General features: G+C 50.7%; 1 protein-coding gene across 4 annotated transcripts in view; it reads left to right on the forward strand.

Moving 5' to 3' along the window:
* The window catches only part of GRID2IP (Grid2 interacting protein), a 92,516-nt gene that overhangs the window by 50,270 nt on the left and 20,145 nt on the right, over window positions 1-22,101 (forward strand). For 2 of the 4 annotated variants that reach the window (XM_087912620.1, XM_087912624.1), the window contains 8 exons: window positions 2,255-2,362; window positions 4,563-4,660; window positions 4,849-4,957; window positions 6,906-7,213; window positions 13,703-14,110; window positions 15,620-15,707; window positions 17,903-17,992; window positions 18,572-18,768. In XM_087912620.1, coding sequence (XP_087768746.1) covers window positions 2,255-2,362; window positions 4,563-4,660; window positions 4,849-4,957; window positions 6,906-7,213; window positions 13,703-14,110; window positions 15,620-15,707; window positions 17,903-17,992; window positions 18,572-18,768 — 1,406 coding nt within the window. The remainder of the gene's footprint in view (window positions 1-2,254; window positions 2,363-4,562; window positions 4,661-4,848; window positions 4,958-6,905; window positions 7,214-13,702; window positions 14,111-15,619; window positions 15,708-17,902; window positions 17,993-18,571; window positions 18,769-22,101) is intronic. The other 2 variants (XM_087912621.1, XM_087912623.1) reach the window with 2 other exon arrangements.

Below are 22,101 nucleotides of genomic sequence, written 5' to 3' on the forward strand. Positions count from 1 at the left end.
GAGCAAAGTCACACACACACACACAAAGGAAAGTATTTAATGCCACTGTTGACCTTTGATGCTGTTCAGTGCTAAGCTGCTCTTAACTCCCTCTAGGACAGAGGTCTCCAAACATGGCAACTTTAAGACTTGACTTCAACTCCCAGAATTCCTCCTCCTCCAGTCATGTTAGCTCAGGAATTCTGGGAGTTGAAGTCCACAAGTCTTAAACTTGCCAAGTTTGAAGACCCTTGGCTTAAATGGATTCCGGAGGATGGTGGAGGACAGGAAAACTTGGAGGACCGTTGTCCGTGGGGTTGCGATGGGTCGGACATGACTTCACAACTAACAACGAAAAAAGCCCTCAGAAGCTGGGCAGATGCTGGGAAGGTGCCGGAAGAGGGAATGGAGGGAGCCTGGCGCCTTCACCCACCCAGGACTTTCAGATCCTCCTCACGGGTTGAGGGCCCCATCCTCACAGCATGGCTGGGAGTGGGTGGGAGATGCGCCAGGGCCCCGTCGGGTGGCTTCTCTTCTCCTGGGTCTCTGCAGGATCCGTGCGGGCCCTGAAGAAAGCAGCTGCCAAGGCAACCAGGCAGCCTGGCAGGAGGCTATTAGCGCATCACGGGGGCTCTGCCCTGAACGACTCGCACCTCCTTCTTCACGCAGGGTATTTCCTTGGGTTGCCGTGGCAACCTCGGGCGCCAGCTGCATGTTTTCAGGGATTGTGGGCATTCATCTCATCAGAGTAAAATTAGAATGAAAGGTTTTAATCTTCAGCTTGGGAGTTGTTATTTACAGGCAAACGCCTGTGTTGCTTCCAGGGAGATTATTATTAAGCCAGAGAGCAGCCCAGACGCCCAAGGGGGGGCGGGGAGTGGGTGGGGACGAGGTGGGGAGAGGTATGTATGCACAAGCATGTATTTCTGTGTGCATGTAAGAAGCATGTATCTGCGGAGGGAGGAGAGGAACAGCCAACTGGCCACGGGACAAGAGGTACACTAATATCCAAGAAATGGTGGAATAAAACCATTAAAGAAAGGATTTCAAAGGAGGAGAAAAATGACATGACAATTTTTTTTTTTAAAGAATTATTTTAAACAATTAAAAGGAATGGTTGAATTGCCCCACACTGAGCGCCAAGCCAGCCATGGCGAGTTGTCCCATTCCAAGGAGAGGATGCTTCTGTTGGACAGACAGGCACATCTGGGTGCACTTGGTGCCCGCCAGATCATGTGCTGGAAAATGTAGAACTCACCGCTGTTCTGGCCATGGTGCAAGGCTAGTCTAGAGAAAAGAAGAATTAGGGGTGACGTGATAGCAGTATTCCAGTATTTGAGAGGCTGCCACAAAGAAGAGGAGATTAACTTATTCTCCAAAGCACCGAAAGGGAAGACGAGAAACAATAGTTGGAAACTCATCAAGGAGAGAAGCAACCTGGAATTAAAGAGAAACTTCTTAACAGTGAGGACGATTGACCAGTGGGACAGCTTCGCCTTCAGAAATTGTGGGCATCACTGGAGGTTTTTAAGAAGAGACTGGAGAGTCACTTGTCTGAGATGGTATAGTTGCTCCTGCTTGAGCAGGGGGCTGGACTAGAAGACCTCCAAGGTCCCTTCCAGCTCATTCATTCTATTCTAAGAAAGGCAAAGGGGTGGGTGAGGGTTGCCGTCACAAGTGCCACACAGGCAGAGCTGTAACCCAGGAGGTTGGGCTGCAGGTACAGGTGCCTCTAATTGGGAGGAGCATTTCTGTTGCTAAGCAAGGTTCAATGAACCATGCCCAATTTTACAAACTTTTTTTGCCATGAGTGTTAAGCGAATCCCTTCAGCTGTTAAGGGGATCATAAGGTTTGATTTGGGCTTGGCTAGTCTAAAGAAAAGAAGACTTAGAGGAGACAGGAGAGCAGTCTTCCAATATTCGAGGGGCTGCCACAGAGAGGAGGGGGTCAGGCTATTTTCCAAGGCACCCGAAGGCCAGACAAGGAATAATGGATGGAAACTGATAAAAGGAGAGATTCAACCTGGAAATAAGGAGAAACTTTCTGACAGGGAGAACAATCAACCAATAGAACAGAAATTGCCTTCGGACGTTGTAGGAGCTTCATCACTGCAGGCTTTCTAGAAGAGGCTGGACTGCCCTTTGTCAGAAATGGTGTAGGGTCTCCTCCTTGGGACAGGGGTGGGACTAGATGACCTACAAAGTCCCTTCCAACTCTGATTATCTGTAAATTGGATGGGCGCCTAAAGCAAAGGCTCTGGCTTATTCTTCTCAGCTGCAGATGAACCTGAAGTGGAAGAACAGCCACGGAGTTCCCTACGGACTGGCCCAGGGAGTCGGAAGAGTCTGCGAAGTCATAGCCCCAAGGACGGCGAAGCCCGGGGTAGGTTATGGGGCTGGGCCAGGGGTGGTCTTTGGCTTCTTTCCCCTCCTTTGTCCAGCAACTCCTTCTCACCCCTGTTTGCTCTGCGCACCCCCGTCCCATCCAGGGGAGAGTGACCATATCCCCTCTCTGTGGATCAGAGGTCCCCAAACTTGGCAACTTTAAGACTTGTGGACTTCAACTCCCAGAATTCTCCAGCCAGCTTTGCTGGCTGGAGAATTCTGGGAGTTGAAGTCCACATGTTTTAAAGTTGCCAAGTTTGGGGACTCCTGCTATAAATAGAGGTTTGGGGGAACGTTGATCAAATGCAATGCCACCACAACAATGGTGTTCACATGCTTTGCAATGACCGGAGAGCTTTGTCTCACACACACACACACACACACACACACACACACACACACCTCCTACAAATTTTGTGATCGCATGGACTGTAGCTACAATATCTTGAGTGGCTCAACAGCTGCCTGCCGCTTGTCTTAGTGGAGAACATCTGGAACTTTCCCTGGGCCACCTGGACTTTCTCGCACGCTGGTCTCCGCCTCTTCCCTCCTCTTCCTTAATCTGAGCAATCAACAGGTTACTTTGGAGGGGCTCTGGATTTGCCTCATTGAGGAGGGGGTCGGGCAAGAAAAACCGCAGAGGTTTGTTCCGATTCTGGATTCCTGTGTCCAGCCTTGGCTCTCTCCAAGCTCTGGCTGATGCCAAGAAGACACTGGCTTCAGACCGAGTGCGATGAAACTGGGGCATGGCACGAAAGCAGCACAACCGAAGAACAGGTCTAACTCCCCATTATTGCTCCAACTTTGCCCTCAAATGTCCCCACATTTACTAGAAGTCCTGGAGCAAAGCTCTCACACACTCCTTCAGAACTCTCTGGTTGGGAGGAGTCCAATAAGCCAGGTTAGCCACACAGTAACCAGGGCCAGCAGTCCAGCAAGCCAGGTTAGCCACACAGTAACCAGGGTCAGCAGTGCAGTAAGCCAGGTTAGCCACACAGTAACCAGGGCCAGCAGTGCAGTAAGCCAGGTTAGCCACACAGGAACCAGGGTCAGCAGTGCAGTAAGCCAGGTTAGCCACACAAGAACCAGGGCCAGCAGTCCAGTAAGCCACGTTAGCCACATAGCAACCAGGGCCAGCAGTCCAGTAAGCCAGGTTAGCCATACAGTAACCAGGGTCAGCAGTCCAGTAAGCCAGGTTAGCCACATAGCAACCAGGGTCAGCAGTCCAGCAAGCCAGGTTAGCCACACAAGAACCAGGGTCAGCAGTGCAGTAAGCCAGGTTAGCCACACAAGAACCAGGGCCAGCAGTCCAGTAAGCCAGGTTAGCCACATAACAACCAGGGCCAGCAGTCCAGCAAGCCAGGTTAGCCACATAGCAACCAGGGCCAGCAGTCCAGTAAGCCACGTTAGCCACATAGCAACCAGGGCCAGCAGTCCAGTAAGCCACGTTAGCCACATAGCAACCAGGGCCAGCAGTGCAGTAAGCCACGTTAGCCACATAGCAACCAGGGTCAGCAGTGCAGTAAGCCAGGTTAGCCACACAGTAACCAGGGCCAGCAGTCCAGCAAGCCAGGTTAGCCACACAGGAACCAAGGCCAGGAGTGCAGTAAGCCAGGTTAGCCACACAGCAACCAGGGCCAGCAGTCCAGCAAGCCAGGTTAGCCACATAGCAACCAGGGCCAGAAGTCCAGCAAACCGGGCAAACTGGGCAAGCCCCACAGGAGAGAGTACAGCAGTCTTCAGGCACTGGCTGCACAGATTCAATGCTTGTTCCCGACACATGTCCCTCCGCACAGTGTATCCTTAAGTCTCAGTCCCCAGGTGTGCCTCGTGAAAGGGGGCGGGTGCTCTCCTCCCTCACAGCCGGCTCAGTTTGCGTTGGTCTCGCCTTCTCTCTTCCCTCCTTGCTCTCGGATCAGGAGGGGGTGGTCCTTGCTCTTCTCCTGAGCTCTGTCTCTCCTGCTCCTCCTGAAAAGCCTTGCCCAGACCGACTCTCTTGCCCTCCCCGGTTTCCTCCAAGGCCAACAGAGCTACCCTTCTCAATCTCTGCCAGCTCTTGTCTCAGCTCATTCTGATTCTGGGGAAGTTGAAGTCCACCAGGCTTAAAGTTGCCAAGGTTGGAGACCCCTGGTCCAGATGGAGCTCTGGGGGGGACCTGTTGCTCCCATCCCTGCAAGAATCCCCCGTCTTTTCCACAGGCTCTGCTGAAGCTGCCGAGATGTCCGGCCGTTTAGCTCCTGGAGAACGCCAAGCAGGAGATGGAACGTCCCTTCCAGAGACCCCCAACCCCCAAATGGTGAGAGCCACACTCTTGAAGGCCCAGCCTAAGCAGTGGGCTGCGGTGGGATGTGGGGTGGGGGAGAAGGGTCAGCAGTGAACCGGGTCTGACGCATGGCTCCCTTCCTTCCTTCCTTCCTTCCTTCCTTCCTTCCTTCCTTCCTTCCTTCCTTCCTTCCTTCCTTCCTTCCTTCCTTCCTCTCACAGATGTCGGCAGTCTACGCCGAACTGGAAAGCCGTCTGACTGCAGGCTTAGGTGGGAAGTTGAGCTGCCTGCCTGTGTGCCGGACATCATCTCTGGCTTCAGAGCCTGCAGGTAACTCCTCCGGTCAGAAGAGCCCAAAAGGCAACTTCGGAGAATTTATTTGGGATGGAATTGGACTTGGAATTTATTAAGGGAAAACCGGAGTTTTTCTCCCTGGTTGCTTGAGGTTCAAGATCAGACGTGAGGGAACTTGCAACCGAGTTGACTTTGTAATACTGTAAAGTCCAAATAAATGCTGGTTTGTAAGTGTTGGAAGAAATGTCCATCCGGGTGCAGTTCCAAGTGGGTAGAAAGACACTGGAAACATGGAGGCTGCTTGGAAGGGTGGCTTTATGGCGAAGCAGAACGACCAAGCTATTTGATTCTGGGTAGCTGACCATATGGAGGGGGGAGTGAGATATAGTTATACCCTCTCTTGGGCCTTGCAAGAAATGTATCCTATTGGTTGAATCTTGCTGGGTGCTGGGGAGGGGGGGAAATTCAGCAGGTTTGGGCTGGTTTGGGCGAACCGGATGTTAAATTTACACCTGGTCCGCCGAACCAGTAGTTGAACCAACCGGCTGGCCCTGCCCACCCTGATCTTCCCCTCCCAGGAGTCTCCACGTGGCCCATTTTGGATGCAGGTAAGTGCAGGGTCTGCATGGAGGCTCTGGGAGGGCGAAAAATGAGCCTTCCGGAAGTCTGGAAATGGGCCTGTTTCCAGCTTCCAGAGGGTCTCCGGACCCTGAGGGAGGCCAGTTTTGCCCTCCCGGAGGCCTCTGAACCTTGGTAGGCCACCCCTACCATGTCCGTGCCCACCCACCAGCTGGACAGCAAACCAGTTGCTGGGATTTTTGAATCCCACCCCTGGCTGAGTGGTGTAATGAAGGGGCTTTGGGCAATTCCTATTATGGCTTAATAATGGCTTGGTCCTGGTTTGGATCTTGAGTGAGGGCTAATCCTATCACCCTGGAGCTGAAGGTCTTTTATCTTGTAGACAAGATGTCCTTTGTCTTTCTGGGGCTATTAACAAAGATGGGGGTTGCTTTCCAAGAGGTATAATATTCTGCCTTTTTAATGTTTCCTAGAATATTTCATTCTCCTATGAGAGGGGTGGGTGCTAACTTTCTAGAATAGAATCGCTGCCTTTAAAATTCAGTTAAATCCAAACATCTTCATCATAAATGCAGTGTTGAGGTTCATCCAGCAGAGAAAGTACCATCCTTTTCCCCCAAAAAAAGGTAACACTGAAAGTCAGAAAGAAATGTCATCACTTTCTGTGTGCCACAGGTGGCACGCAGAGCCATTTGTGCCAGCATGTGAGCCGCAGGCAAACTTACCTCACTGGGCCTACATGCGCCTCACAGCTGATTTTTGGCTGGTTTGAGGCCTTTTTCAGCCTCCCAGAGGCTTGAAAAAGCCTCTGCAGGCTTTGCAGGATGAACGGGCCTATTATTCGTCCTGCAAAGCCTGCAGAGACTTTTTCAAGCCTCTGGGAGGCCAAAAAGGCCTCAAACCAGCCAAAAAATATCAGCTGTGAAGCGCACTGCAGGTAAGGGAGTGGTGGTGGGGGATTGTGCAGACATGTGCAGGGGGTGGGGTGGGGTCTCACACATCGCCTTCTGGGTGCTGTCACGCAAGCACGCAAGCCCCAATTGTTCGCCACTACTGTCCTAGAATATGGTTCTACTGTTTTATCTGCCATTTATCTTCAAAACTGTTTGTCATCTTCTCCCGTAACCCTGGAAAGGAGCCGTTACGAGGTGCTACCAGCCGGGCCAGCTGTGTTAGTTTATGTTGGTAAAAAAAAAAAAACCAGAAGGAATCTGGTACCACCTTTTTCCAACTGACACCCTGCATTAAATTTTAATAAAATGTGTCCTTCCGAAAAGGTGCAACCAGAATCTTTCTGACTGAATGAGATCCGTGGTTGGTAGAGGCCAAAAGGCCTGGTGCGGGGAGGCAAAAGTTGGCACGTTGTGGTGCAGATGGCTGCGTGTCTCTTCCTTATTTTCCGCAGGTACACGAAAATCAGGATTAACTATTTCCTGGCAGAATGATCCTGCCCTGCAGCCTTGCTATTACCGCTCGCCTGGTGGCCTCCCTTCCCCCTGCAGCACAGACTCGAACCCCTACGTCAGCCTGGACAGCAGCCCGGCCTTGTCGCCCAGGCTGAGCCCCCTGTCTTGCCGGCGGAAGCTCTTCACCTTCTCGCGGCCGCCACGCAGCCGGGATACGGACCGCTTCCTGGATGCACTGAGCGAGCAGCTAGGCCATCGCATCACCCTGGTGGATGACTTCCTGGTGCCGGAGAACGATTACGAGGAGGTGGGAGGCAGTCTGAGATCAGTTAGTCCGTTTACTTTATTGTCATTGCACCTCCTATAATGAAATCAAACGCCATCTTCAGTGCACATTGTGTCCATGAAAATAAACACAAACACACACCTTTCACACTCCGCACATTGAATTGAAAACCCCCAATACTGCACCAACACTGCACTCTACAGTAGAATTCAAGAGAGCTACTGCTCTGGGATAGAAACTGTTTTTCAGCCTATTTGTCCTTGTTTTTATTATTATCCTGTACCGTCTGCCAGATGGTAATAGTTAAAAAAAAGGGTGTGTGTGTGCCCAGGATGAGGTGGATCTTTGAGGATGTTTTGAACTTTCTGAAGGCAGTGAGAGCTATAAAGCTCTTCCAAAGAGGGGAGAGGGCAACCCAGGATCCTCTGGGCAATGAGATTAACCCTCTGGAGTGCTTTCCTTCTCTGCCACTGTGCAATTGGCAAACCACACAGAGGTGCAGTAAGTTAAGATACTCTCTGTGGTGCAGCGGTAGAAGGTCACCAGCAGTTTTTCATTCAGTGGTTGTTTCCTGAGAAGTCCCAGGTAGTATAATCTCTGCTGGGCCCTTTTGACCAGGGCTGCAATGTGAGCCCCACAGGTCAGGTCCTCTTTTAGGGTAACACCCAGAAACTTAAAACTGGCCACTTGCTCCACTCGGTCTCCATTGATAGGGCTGGAGGTCTGATCTGTTCCTTCTTTAGTCCACTATCAGCTCCTTGGTCTTATTGGTGTTGAGGACCAAGTTATTGTCTCCACACCACAAAAGCAACCGGTCCACCTCATCTCAGTAGACAGACTCATCCCCTCCCCAGAGATGAACAGAGTTGGAAGGGACCTTGGAGGTCATCTGGTCCAACCCCCCCGCCCAAGCAGGAGACCCTACACGATTTCTGAAAGATGGCAGCCCAGTCTCTTCTTGAAAGCCTCCAGTGATGAAGCTCCCACAACTTCTGAAGGCAAGAGGTTCTTCTCTAGCCAAAAGGGGCTGCATAGAAGGGGCTGCAGGGAGGGGGCTCCTTCCCTGGGGGTGGGGGGGGGTGGGGGGCTGCTTGAATCCTTCCTTTCCTTGGGATGAAAAGTTTGCCCAAGGCGAAAGTTCCAAAGTGATTCTCTCCCCACTTGTTTCGCATGTCTAAGCAAGATCAGGTAGTCCTTGACTTACAACAGTTCGTTTAGTGATTGTTCAAAGTTACAATGGCACTGACAAAAAGGGACTTACATGACACTTTTTCACTCTTACGACCATTGCAGCATGATTGAAATTCAGATTGCTGGCAACCGATTCGTATTTATGACGGTTGCAATGTCCCAAGGTCATGTGTGATGATCTTTGGGAACCTTCTGGTGAGCAAAGTCAACGGGGAAGCCAGATTCACCCCTCAACGGCGTTGACTAACACAACCCCTCCAGGGATTCACTTAGCGGTGGCAAGAGAGGTCGTAAAATGGGACACAACGTTAACTTAACAATGATCTCGCTTAGCAACAAGACGTTTGGGCTTAATGGGGCCCATAGGTTGAAGGTTCCCTGTGATGCGAGCCTTGATATCGCTAAAAAGTAATTGAAAGCGGCTACCGAATAAGAATGCTAGAGTTGGAAGTGACCTTGGAGATCTTCTAGTCCAGGGGTCTGCTATCTTGGCAACTTTACGACTTGTGGACTTCAACTCCCAGGATTCCTCAGCCAGCACATGAGGAATTGTGGACTTCAGCTCCCAGGATTCCTCAGCCAGCACATGGTGGCTGAGGAATTCTGGGAGTTGAAGTCCACAAGTCATAAAGTTGCCAAGGTTGCAGACCCCTGTTCTCAGGGGTGGGCTTCAAAAATGTTAGCCACGGGTTCTCTGCCCAGTTGCTGGGTGGGCGTGGCCATGGTGGGCGTGGCCTAGTCGGCCTCCTGCACCACGGTGTGTGTGTGGGGGTTGCCCTCACTGGGCTCCTGAGGCTTTCCTCGAGCCTCCAGGAAGGCAAAACCGGCCTCCCTGGGTCTGGAGGCTTTCTGGAAGCCGGAAACTAGCCCATTTCCAGCCTTCCCAACTTCCGGGAGGCCCATTTTTCGCCCTCCCTGAGCTTCTGCACATGCCCTGCACTTACCTGCATCCAAAACAGGCCACATGGGGACTCCTGGGAGGGGAAGGGTGGGTGGGGCCAGCCAGGAGTGGGACTTGGGGGTTCTCTGAACTGCACAGAAGTTTAGCTAGGGGCTCTCCCGAACCCCCCCGAACCCCCAGCAGCAGGGGTGGGATTCAGTTTTTTTAATAACCGGTTCTGTGGGTGTGGCTTAGTTGGTGGGCATGGCTTAGTTGGTGGGCGTGGCTTGGTGGTCATATGACTGGATGGATATGGCTTGGTGGTCATGTTACTGGCTGGGCGTGGCCAACTCAACATCACTCACATTGAGGCACACATCTCTTCGCCTGGCCTCTCATGACTGTGGGGATGCTGCAACTGTCGTAAGTGTGAAAAATGGTCATAAGTCACTTTTTTCAGTGTCATTGTAACTTTGAATGGTCCCTCCACACAAGCAAAGTACCAGCAAAGGAGGAAAAAAAAAACCTCCAGAGAAGTTCCAGAGACAGGAAGTCTAGTCCTGCCAAGAATGTAATAAGGGTTAATGGAGAGGCAGTTTCTGTAATCAACCCCAGAATGTTTCCTTCCAGCCTTCCTTACAGGATTAGGCCAGTAATTTCCTCTAACAACCGGTTCTCCGAACTGCTTAGAATGTTAACATCCGGTTTTAGCGAATAGGTGCGAACTGGTAGAATCCCACCCCTGCCCAGCAGCCCAGCCCAGCCTGTTCTAGACTACTACAGGAACCCTTAATGCCATTATGGACAAATAGTCTTCCAGCCTTTCTTGAAAACAGCACAAATGAAACAGGAATGCCCCCACAGGCTGGAAAATGAGGCTGGCCCTGCTTGTCTCTTTTATCATTCTTGTTTCTTGTATTTCAGCATTTATTGCACCAGGAATTGGCAGGTGGTGCCTTTGTGTCTGGCTTTCTGATTTCCCAGCACCTGTGAACCAGCCACAAGTTCCACACCCACGCACCGCCCTTCGAACACTCCTGCAGAAATGAGAACGTTTGCTAAAGCCCCCCAAAAGACTGTTCTGTAAAGATCTGTGTGGCCTCAGTTCCCTCCTGAACACAGATTTCCGTGGGCATCACCTTGAAAACTTGGGCTGAGCTAGTTAGTGCTGGGATGGGAGGCCACTGAGTAGTCCTAGAGCTGTAAGCGAATCTGGGAAGAAGAAAAATAGCAATTACAATAGCACTTAGACTTATGTACCATTTCACAGTGCTTTCCAGCCCACTGTAAGCAGTTTGCAGACTCAGCCTCTTGCCCCCAACCATCTGGGTCCTCATTTTACCCACCTTGGAAGGATGGAAGTCTGAGTCAACCTGGAGCCTGGTGAGATTTGAACTGCCAAATTGCAGTCAGCCAGCAGTCAGCAGAAGCAGCCTGCAGTACTGCACTCTAACCACTGTACCACCACAAAAAATATTCCAGGGGCCCATCTTTCATAGGAAACTCCAAGATCTGCAGAGTTGTGGCCCTGGGGTCACTCTCTCATCTTGAAAGAGCCTTTCCTTTCTCCTTTTCTTTTCTTTTCCTCTCCTCTCCTTTCTTTTCCTTCCTTTCCTTTCCTTTCTCTTTTCCCTTCCTTTCCTTTACTATCCTATCTTCTTTCCTTTCCTTTCCTTTCTCTTTTCCTTTCTTTTCCTTCCTTTCCTTTCCTTTCCTTTCCTTTCCTTTCCTTTCCTTCTTTCCTTTCCTTTCTGTTTTCCTTTCCTTTCCTTTCACTTTTGCTTTCCTTCTTTCCTTTCCTTCCCTTCTTTCCTTTCCTTTCTCTTTTCCTTTCCTTTCTTTTCCTTCCTTTCCTTTCCTTTCTCTTTTCCTTCCTTTCCTTCCCTTTCTCTTTTCCTTCCCTTTCCTTCTTCCCTTTCGTTTCTCTTTTCCCTTCCTTTCCTATCCTTTCTTCTTTCCTTTCCTTTCTCTTTTCCTTCCTCCTTCCCTTTCTCCTTCCCTTCCCTTCATTTCCCTTCATTTTTGTTTTCACTGTGTTTCAACAGTGTCAGTTGATGCAACAGAGATTGTCAACTCTAGCTAATGCCAAACAAGACAAGAGATCCTGGCTTGAATCCCTCCATCATTTAACAAATTACAAAAGATGGGTGTGTGTGTGTGTGTGTGTGTGACAAACCATTCTGCAAAGCACCAAAAGGCAAGATAAAAAACCATGATTGGAAACTAAGCAAGGAGAGAGCAGCCCGGAATTAGGGAGAAATTTCCTGACAGTGAGAACAATCAGCCAGTGGAACAGCTTCCTTCCAGAAGCTGTGGATGCTCCGTCACTGGAGCCATTTGTCTGAAATGGTAGAAGATCACTTGAGCAGGGGGTTGGACTAGAAGACCTCTAAGACCCTTCCAGCTCTGTTATTCCATGTTTTGTGTTCTATGTCTGTAGAGCTATTTGTCTGCAATGGTGTAGGATCTCCTGCTTGGGTAGATGATTGGACTAGATGACCTCCAAGGTCTCGTCCAACTCTGTTATTCTGTATAAGAGAGGCAGACTTTGTATATGAGAAGAAAATCAGGTTTTATGCAAGACGCCTTTTGTCAGGAATCTACTTATGGCAATGTATTTATGGGACCAGTTGTAACAACTTTTCAGTTTGGCAGTTTGGAGCCATCTGTGTGTTAGTAAACATCAAAAGGAAGAGAAAAGCAACAGGGGGAAAGCCAAATGTGTCTTTATTTTGTTTACTGAAACATAAAACGCCACTTGAAAGGCTCTGTGATTAACAGATGGAAAGAGAATTAAAATACAGACACAAGGCTGAAATATTTCACAAGCCAAGTTGGAAGGATCTGCAGGCCAAAATGATCCATTAAAGCAAGGATCTCCAACCTTAGCAATTTTAAGACAATTGTAAGACTTGTGGACTTCAACACCCAGAATTCCCTGGCTGGATGGAGAATTCTATGAGTTAAAATCCACAAGTGTTAAAGTTGTCAAGGTTGGAGGCCCCTGCTCTAAAGAACCAGAGTATAAACTTGGCACCTTAGGTGTTGGGTGGTCTATTGGGGACCACACTTTGAATATGGAAGGGACTTGGACCTATTTCAAAAAGGAATTTTGCAAACTTGAAGTGGGGGGTCTTAAGCATCTACAGGCCTTTTAAAAATCCCCTTCAGCTTCCAATAATACAACAACAACAACAACCCTCAACTTGATTTTGGCCCTTTCTGTTCTGAAGGCCAGAAGAAGATGCTGTATGTTCCACCTGGGAAAATGGCAGTTCCTCTCCAGAGTGAATCAGAGGTGTCCACAGGACATGGTCAAAAAGTCAAGATGTGGCCCCAACTATGATTGACGCATGTAGTACACATCAAAAGCCGGCAGAGCTTCAAACACACCATTGTGGTCACCATCTCGACTTTCTGATCTCAGGTTGTGGAAACCTCAGGGGGAATTAAGCAGGTATCTCAAAGGACTTCAGAGGACAGGGAAGCCTCTTCCAGGTAGACATCTCTTGGGATCTGGGACAAATCTCCATGGCCAACTCATCATGGCCAACTCATCATGGCCAACTCATCATGGCCAACTCGCCATGGCCAACTCATCATGGCCAACTCATGGCCAACTCATGGCCAACTCGCCATGGCCAACTCATCATGGCCAACTCACCATGGCCAACTCACCATGGCCAACTCACTACAGCCAACTCGCCACGGGACAGTTTGCCATGAGGAACAAGAGTTATATGAATACCAAAGAAATGGTGGGGTATCATCATTAAAGAAAGGATGCCAAAGGAGGGACAAAATGAAATGAGAATGATAAAAACTAAAATAATTTTTAAATAATTTTAAATAATTAAATTGAACTGTTGTATTGTTCCGCAGTGAGTTGTCCCACAGTGAGATGGCCATGGCGAGTTGTCCTGTGGCAAGTTAGCCATGGAAAATTGGCCATGGAAAATTAGCCATAGAGAGCAGGGGGGAGACGCCTTCTCCTGGCCCTCTTAATGTGCCCACCAGATGCCAACTTGCCAGGGTTGGCATAAGAGTTACCCTCCCCCCCCACCCACGGACTCTGTCCAACCAATAAAACATTTGATGGCTTAAGGTGAACCACATACTAACCACATTTTGATCATGATTGGTTTTCCATTGCAACCCCAGCCATACATCAGCCAACCTTATATTTGGTGATGTGGGGTGCAAACCAGCCCATGGGGGGGGCGGGGGGGGCAAGGAACTCCACAGACTGATAGCTCTGAAAATAACCATCCTTTCTGAGGGTGAAGACGGGAGGTGGCCTTTGTTTATCGAATACGTTTGTCCCCTTTTCCTAGAGACAGGTGTGTGCTCCCTCCACACCTGTCCAAATGGTACGATGTGCTTGTGAAGTTGGGATGCCCTTGTGCCTCACCTGCCCATCTCTGCTGTTCTCTCCCCAGATGAGTTTCCACGATGACCAGGGCAGCTACATGGCCAATGACCGGAGCAGTGCCAGCGACGGCTTGAGCAGCAGTGAAGGGAGTTCTCTGACCTACTCCATTTTGTCAGACCACCTCCCACCGCCTCCGATCAGCCCACCCCCCAGACCTCCGCAGTTCCGTGACCCCCAGAAAGAGCCCAGGGCCATGGAGGCAGCCCAAAATGCTCCCTCCGGCCCCCACCACACAGCCCAGCTCCCCCTCCCTCCTCCCCCTCCTCCCCCTCCTCCCCTCCCTCCCCCAATGCCCTGTCTGCCCCCTCCAATGCTACAAGGAAGCGTTCACCGCAGGAGTGAGTCCAGCCACATGAGCGTTAAGCGGCTGCGCTGGGAGCAGGTGGAGAACTCGGAAGGCACCATCTGGGGCCAGGTAGGATCAGAGCCTCAACGGAGGTGCAAGTGTAGGAGGAGGAATGGCAGGACTGGGTGGGAGGTGGAGTGAAAAGAGGAACCAGCCTCGAATTCCCACATAGCCACAAGCAATTCCGCCTCCCCTTGAGTGCTGTTGACCCTTCACCAGCCACACGCTGGCCATTAGTTGAGAAGATTTTTGCACGTAGGCAATAAAATCAGCTTAATTGAACCTTCATGTGTGGACCTGGTCTTTCCTGCCTGACTGCAAGACCGCCTCTCCTCCCACCTGGCCTCTGCTTTGTGGAAATCCTTTCTGTTAGCCACTCTAAAAAGACCACAGAAATATTTTATGAATTGGTACACTGAGCTTTCCGCTCTGCCTGACGAAAAAGCCTTGAAGTGTGTACACCAATGGTGGGATTCAATTTTTTTTTTTACTACCAGTTCTACGGGCGTGGCTTGGTGGGCGTGGCAGGGGAAGGTTACAGCAAAATCCCCATTCCTTCCCCACCCCACCAACCTGCTTTCCAGCTCCGTTCTCCTGTGCAGGGCAACCAAAGGACATCCAGCCAATCAGCTGGGACTCGATGGGAGGCGGAGAAGAGATGGGGTTGGTGGGCCAGTCAGAGGTGGGATTGGCCGGTTCTCAGAACTACTCAAAATTTCCGCTACCGGCTCTCCAGAACTGGCCAGAACGGCTGAATCCCACCTCTGGCGTACACCCTGCAACAACCTATGCCAGTTTAATTATTTGTTTGTTTGTCAAACAAGATAACAAGTATAGGTATGAAACACAAAGAAGAACAAAAGGAGTAAATACAGCTGAATGGGGACAGTAAGACAGGAACGGTAGGCACGGTGGTGCGCTTATGCACGCCGCCTTTAAGGACCCCTTGGGAATGGGGTGAGGTACACAGTAGACAGTTTGAGGCTGAAGATGCGAGGGTTTGAGGCTGTAACCATGCAGTTGGGTAGGGCATTCCAGTCGTTGACCAGCCTGTGGCTGAAGTCGTATTTTCTGCATTAATTAATTAATTAGTTGACGATATTATTTTGAACAGTGTGCTCAGCTTTCCTTATTCTTTACCCTGTATATTTCTAAAAGGGCACGTATGGTATATTTGGGGCACTGTCCAACCTAGAGGTCTTGGACTGGGAGATGACCCTTTCTGCGGATTGTCTTCCTGTTGCTTTGGAGGGTGGGGGGAGTGTAAAATAAGCAATATTTGCTCCCCCCAAACAGAACTGCTTATTTCAATTGCGTGCCTGGCCATTTGGGGAGAGGCAGAGGGGCGGGGGGCTTGTCAGTAACTCCTCCTCCAGGTTCCCTTAATGTCCTTCCTTTGTGGCCTTGGTGCCAACTACTGCTTGGTGGGGGTGGAGCGGGGGGGCAGGAGCTTTGGTGCAAAGTGCTGGGCTAACTGGGCAATCGGCCAGGCCCCCCCAGTGCCAAGGGCCTTTTGAAGAGCCAGGGGTCAATTGGGCTCTTGCGGTGACTGCCTCTTCCTTCCTTCCTGGCCTTTAGCTCGGGGAGGATTCGGACTACGACAAGCTAAGTGACATGGTCAAGTACCTGGACCTCGAGCTGCACTTTGGAACCCAGAAGCCAGCGAGTGAGTGTGAGGGTCTCTGGAAAGGGGGCTTGCTTTAGCGAGGGGTAAGAGAAGCAGCTCACCTGGGCATTTCGGGGGGTGGGGGGTGCCGCCACATGCAGCCCCCTCTTACCCGGCCTGGTGTGGGGGTGGGGGGCTGCACACGGGGTGGGGTTGCTTCACTCTGTGGAGCTTCTCCTACGTCTGTGCTGCCCCGGAGACTGTTCCACAAGGCCTTTGCTTGCTGACCTGGGGCAGCAGCATCGCTTTGCTTCCCAGTGGCTCCCGGGGCGCTCTTGGCTTTCTGCTGGAGATTTCTGCTGGCTGACACTCGCTTCCTTTTAACCCCATTGCGCCTCAGATCTAGGCCAAATCCGCTGGTATGTGGGTCACAGCTGGGCATTGAGTGGGCGGGCAGGAGAATTGCCAAGACTTTTGCTCCAATGCTCCCAGGGGGAGGGAAGAGTGGGGGAGCCACCCATACATTTGCAAAGCATGCAAAGCAGGTGGATGCCGAAATCCCCCCCTCCCTCCCACGGCTCCTCGGTGGGGCCATCTGGGCTCTCCAGATACGATAAGAAGCGTCAGCTCCCATAACGCCAGCCTTTGCTCTGGCCGTCCTGGAGGGATAACCCAGTCTTATGAGGAGAGGTTGGGAAAGCCCCTTTCTGCAGTTCGGCGGATGGGATGTCCATCATGCCAGGGACCCTTACAATCCCTTGCAAGGGACAGGGCTAGTTGAAGAGGCAGTAAGTTCAGGGGTGGAAGGCTACCGGTTCGGCCCGGTTCTATAGAACCGGTAGCTCAGAAGAGCAGCTGACGCCGAACAGGTTTGCTGCGATGATCTTCTTGTTGTCCGTTTGGCCCACCTGCCCAGGCTCTTACCTGTCCTTTATTTCCTGCTTTTTCAACCTCAGCTGCTTTGCGCGGCACGGCTGAGGTTGAAAAAGCAGGAAAGAAGAGGATTTTCAAACGCTGCGCACCCGCGCACCGCACTTGTCAGCTGTCCGGGTGGCACGGCTGATGATTTTTCCCCAAATGCTGTACACGCGTGCGCAGCACTCTCACCGAACCGGTTGTAACACCGGTTGAATCCCACCCCTGAATCGGTTCAGGCTCACCTGTAGCCAGAGAAGCTGATGGGGTCACACTGGCCACTTGTGTGCTCTCCCACCCCGCCTACACAACCTTCCTGACAGGCTGGTTGTTTGTAGAAAAATGGGGGTAGAAAATATAATGCTTTGAGCTCCAGGAAATCACTAACTTCTTTCTTGGGGCCTTCAAGTCAATTTTTGACTCCCGGTGTCTGCCTGGACTGGTCAGATAACAGATAATCAGAGTTAGAAGGGACCTTGTAGGTCATCTAGTCCAACCCCCCACCCAAATGGGAGACCCTACAACATTTCTGACAAATGGCAGTCCAGTCCCTTCTTGAAAGCCTCCAGTGATGGCGCTCCCACAACTTCCGAGGGCAACTTCTGTTCCCTGGGTTGATTGTTCTCCCTGTCAGTTTCTTTGTCAAGGTTTTTCAGGAGTGGTTTGGGACTGAGAGGGTGCCTTGTAACCACTGCACTAAACTGGTTCTCTAACTAATAACTGAATAAATACATTTGGCTATAATCATTATTCCCACATGAAGAGAGATCCTGAAGATGAAAGGGACTTCCTTATGGCTGTTGGGAAGTTCATGGCTCACCAGTTTTAGGATACCCCTCAGCCAGCAGTGCTTGGGATCCCCTTTGTAGCTCTTGGAAGACCACAAAGACCACAACCATCCTCACCATCCAGAACTGGTTTTCAAAGGTAGACTGCCTCTAAGCTTGGAGGTGGATTATTGTGCCCGGTGCTAAGTTTCCCTTTTGAGCCTCAGACTCGGGCTGGTCATAACCACAGGGATGTTGGGCAGAAGATTCTGGGTGGGCCAATTGGGGAATCCAAGTGAAGAGGTTTAGGCTGAGAGAAGTGAAGATGAGGAGTCTTCCCCCCAAGAAGCAAGGAGGAATTAGGGGGTGCTGATGCTGGCTGGGCCTGAGATGTCCTGAATATCTCGTGCCTTTGACTTAGAGATTCCTTCTTCTCCTGCGATGTTGTGGGTGCCCACCAGGGATTTTCAGGGTGTCCAAATGCATGCCATGCCAGTCCTACAGCTTCATATTTTTTTTCCTCCTTCCCAAGGCCTCTTGAACCCTCTCCTTATCTCACATTCAATCTTGCAGTTTCTCTTCCAGAACCAAGCGCCTTGCCGGAGCCCCTTAAAAAAAAGCACCTGGTTGAGATTCTGTCCCACAAAAAGGCCTACAACACAGGTGAGTAACAGCCAGCGGGCCAGGACAGGAGGGTGCGGAGAAGACCTCGGGAGCAATGGACCTTTGCCCAAGACGGGAGGAGGGGGTGTCCACGGGTGTGGTCAAACAGATCGAGGGGATGTGCTTCCCATAAAGAAAACGGGGTGCTTGGATTGCCCCACTGCAGCCTCCGTCCCACCATCTTCCTAACTAAACTCTACAGTTACCAACACTATCCCAAACTCCTGGAGGAAAGGTAAGGTGTCAGTCAGAGGGTTGGAAGCGACCTTAGAAGTCTTCTAGACCAACCTTCTGCCCAGGGCGGGAATCCTCATGCCACTCTGGACAAATGGCCCTCTAGTCATTTCTGGGAAACCTTTGATGATAAACTCAAAGGATAAACAGGTCTGTGGCAGAAAGTATCATCGCCCTCAGAATATCATTTGGGCAGGGGGGACCATTGAGACCTTGTGCTGCCTTGCTGGATGGAGGGTGGGTGGGAATCCTTGTGGTCTTGGCCGGTCCCGGCCGAGAAACCAAAGCCGCTTCGGCAAAGTTCACCCCAGCGTCCTGGCTGACGCCTTCTCGTCCTCCGGCCAGCCATCTTGATTGCGCACCTCAAGCTCTCCCACATCGAGCTGCGCCAGATCCTCCTGAGCATGGAGAGTGACCGCCTGGAAGCCACGCACATCAAGCAGCTGCTGCTCTTTGCACCCGACGCCGAGGAGGTGCAGCGTTTCCACAGCTACCAGGGCGACCCCAGCAAGCTGAGTGAGCCGGACCAGTTTATCCTGCAGGTGAGTCTGAGTGAAATGCCGGGATGCGATGAAAAGTCTCTGTGGGGGTTGAGAGGTGTGAGAGGTCCAATTTGGTGGGGGGGGCGGGTCCAGGGGTGGCGCAAAAGTGTTTAGCAGCCCCTGAAAAGTCTGAGGATGGGCGCCTTGAGCCACGGTGGCATAGTGGTTAGCATGCAGTACTGCAGGCGCCTTCTGCTGCCTGCCAGCTGCCACCAATTCTGCAGTTCGAATTTCGCCAGGCTCAAGGTTGACTCTGCCTTCCCTCCTTCCCAGGTGGGTAAAATGAGGACCCAGATTGTGGGGGCAAATAGACTGACTCTGTATACTGCTTAGAGAGGGCTGTAAAAGCTCTGTGAAGCGGTATATAAGTCTAAGTCAGGGGTGTCAAACTTGATTTCACACAGGCAAAGTACCAGCAAAGGAGGGGAAATAAACTCCAGAGAAGTTCCTGAGACAGGAAGTCTAGTCCTGCCAAGAATGTAATAAGGATTAACGGAGAGGCAGTTTCTGTAAGCAACCCCAGATTGTTTCCTTCCTGCCTTCCTTACAGGATTAGGCCAGTAATTTCTTCTAACAACCGGTTCTCCAAACTGCTTAGAATGTTAACAACCGGTTCTAGCAAATAGGTCCGAACTGGTAGAATCCCACCTCTGGGCCAGGGTGAGTGTGGCCAAGGTGGGCAGCCACTCATGTTGGGTGCACCTGTGGTGGCTTGAGCACTCTGCCAGTGAAAAGGGACTCCCAAGCTCCGTTTTTGGCTTCAATGACCTCCTGCAACCCTCAGTCAGAGGCAGAGGCATCGCGGGCCGGTCCTTCGCTATTTCCAGGGCAGCCCCGTGGCCTAGATCTAAGCACCCAACGGGTCAGATCCAGCCCTCCAGGCCTTGAGTTTGACACCCTTGGTCTAAGTGCTATTGGTATTGTCCGTGGAAAACCTCTTTGGGGTGATTGGTGTTGGAGTAACCCAATTCACCAACCCAAGGATAAACCAAGATGAATGTGGGGCTCTAGCAAATGTGGCGCAGGCTGTGTTGGACAAGACGTGTTTGTTTAACAAGCATATGTATAAACAAAACAGTCCTTGTGCTAGCAGGACGCACTTAAGAAGGCCATCTAAAGACTTCATGAGCAGATTTATAGACCACAATGAGACTCACTAGGCTAAATGGGAGTTGGGTAGCTAAAAGGCACCTGGCCAGAATCACCCCTCCAGTTAACCTCAAAACCAGAGGTGGCATTCAGCTGGTTCTGACCAGTTCTCGAGAACCGGTAGTGGAAACTTTTGAGTAGTTCGGAGACCCAGCCAATCCCACCTCTAACTGGCCCCGCCAACCCCATCTCTTCTCCACCTCCCGTTGAGTCCCAGCTGATCGGCTGGGTCTTTTTTGGCTGCCCTGCCCAGGAGAACGGAGCTGGAAAGCAGGTTAGTCGGGTGGGGAAGGAAGGGGGATTTTGCAGTATCCTTCCCCTGCCAAGCCCACCAAACCACGCCCACAGAACCGGCATTAAAAAATTTTGAATCCCACCACTGCTCAAAATACCCTGAGTTAATTGCCAAAAAAGCCAATGCAATCCTAGGCTACGTTAAGAGAAGGAGAGAATCAAGGTCACAGGAAGTGCGGGTGGGAGGGTGAGTGGGTGGGTTGGGCAGGGGATTGGACTAGATGATCTACAAGGTCCCTTCCAACTCTGTTAATCTAAGATACAGTTTATTGCCAATAATTGGGGAATTGATAAAAGTATTAGTACCGCATTATAAAGCCTTAGTAATAAAAAAATTTAAAATATTGCACCTAGTTTTGGTCACCCCGGTATAAAAAAAAGAGGCTGAGACTCTAGAAAGAGGGCAGAGAAGAGCAACCAAGATGATGAGGGGAACTGGAGGCTCAAACATACGATGGACGGTTGCAGGAACTGGGCCTGGCTAGTCTAGTAAAGAGAAGGACCAGGGGAGACAGGAGAGCAGTGCTCCAATATTTGAGGGGCTGCCACAGAGAGGAAGGGGATCACCCTGTTTTGCAACATGGAACAGCCAATGTGTCAAGTTTAGCCCCTCATTTAAACATCTGAACTAGCTGCATTGTGCCTCTTGTAAATTGATGCCCGGATGAATGTCAGAGCAGATTAACCCTTGATGTAACCCTAGGAGAAAGTCTAAGCGGGGTTCCCCCAATCCATCCTTGGCTCAGCTTTTGCTACCCTGCCTTTTTGACGCACCACTGTGGACATCGTTAAAAGTGTTGATCTTTGCCGGAATTCCTGGACGAGGAACCTCAAGGAGAACAATCAGATTGGAAGAGACGATGGGAGCTCTTGGGTGGTCCAAGGAAGAGATTTGGGCAATTGTTCAAGGTGTGGCCTGCAGGACTTTCATGTTTTTTTTTTTTAATATGCAGCTGTTAGAAAAGGAAGAAGAATCCTTTGCAGGCCATGAATTCACTACATATGGTCAGGGTCATCTTCTTACCAGCTAGAGTTTCATTCCTAGAAGAGTGAAATATTTTAGGGAATATTAAAAAGGCAGAATATTATACTTCTCCTAAAAGAGAAATAGAAATCTTAAGGGAGACAGAAACACAGAATGAAGACCCAGATATCCCTGCCTCCAGCAGATATTGGGTGCCATTGGGAAGGACTGGGCCAGCCTATCTACAAAACAGGATCTTCAGCTCAGTGGTGGGATTCAAATTGTTTTTCCAGTGGATTGGTGGACATGGCTTGGTGGGCCTGCTTTGCCTAACGCTGGCGCACAGCTTTCCCCACACCAGCTGAGACCTGCAGCGCCAGTCAGCTGAGAGGATAAAGAAGAGAAGAGCGCAGGGGCGGCTGGGAGGGCCAATTAGTCCAGGGATTTTTTCCTCCTGGTCCAAACTGGTAGCATTCCACCACTGCTTCAGCTCCAGGATGCTGGGATTAAGACATGACCCTTCAGGACATAATCTATCAGCAGAGCTCACTGCATTACAAAATCACCTGAGGACATGGCACCATCCAGCAACTTCAACTAAACTTATCTCAGACAACCTCAGCTATGACTCCTGCATAACTCCATGGGAGTCTGACAGCAGCCAATAGAATACATTTCTTGCACAGGAACAGGAAGCTCAAGGGCAAGGCCCAAGACCGGATATAAATAATCAATCTCCACTCTATGTGTTCAGCTGCCCACGACCTCAAAACCCAGGTGGTCCTGTCCACCTATAAACCATCTTTCCAATCCCCCTCCATGTTTCCGGTGTTTTTGTCCCCACTTGGAACTGAACCAGGTGGATATTTCTTCCAACAGGTTCAAGCAAGGTTACGAAATGTCCTGAGGGCAAAATGTCATCCTTG

The sequence above is a fragment of the Pseudonaja textilis genome, chromosome 14 (genome assembly GCF_049901715.1).
Source record: "Pseudonaja textilis isolate UNSWEBS1 chromosome 14, rPseTex1.2, whole genome shotgun sequence".
NCBI lineage: Eukaryota > Metazoa > Chordata > Lepidosauria > Squamata > Elapidae > Pseudonaja > Pseudonaja textilis.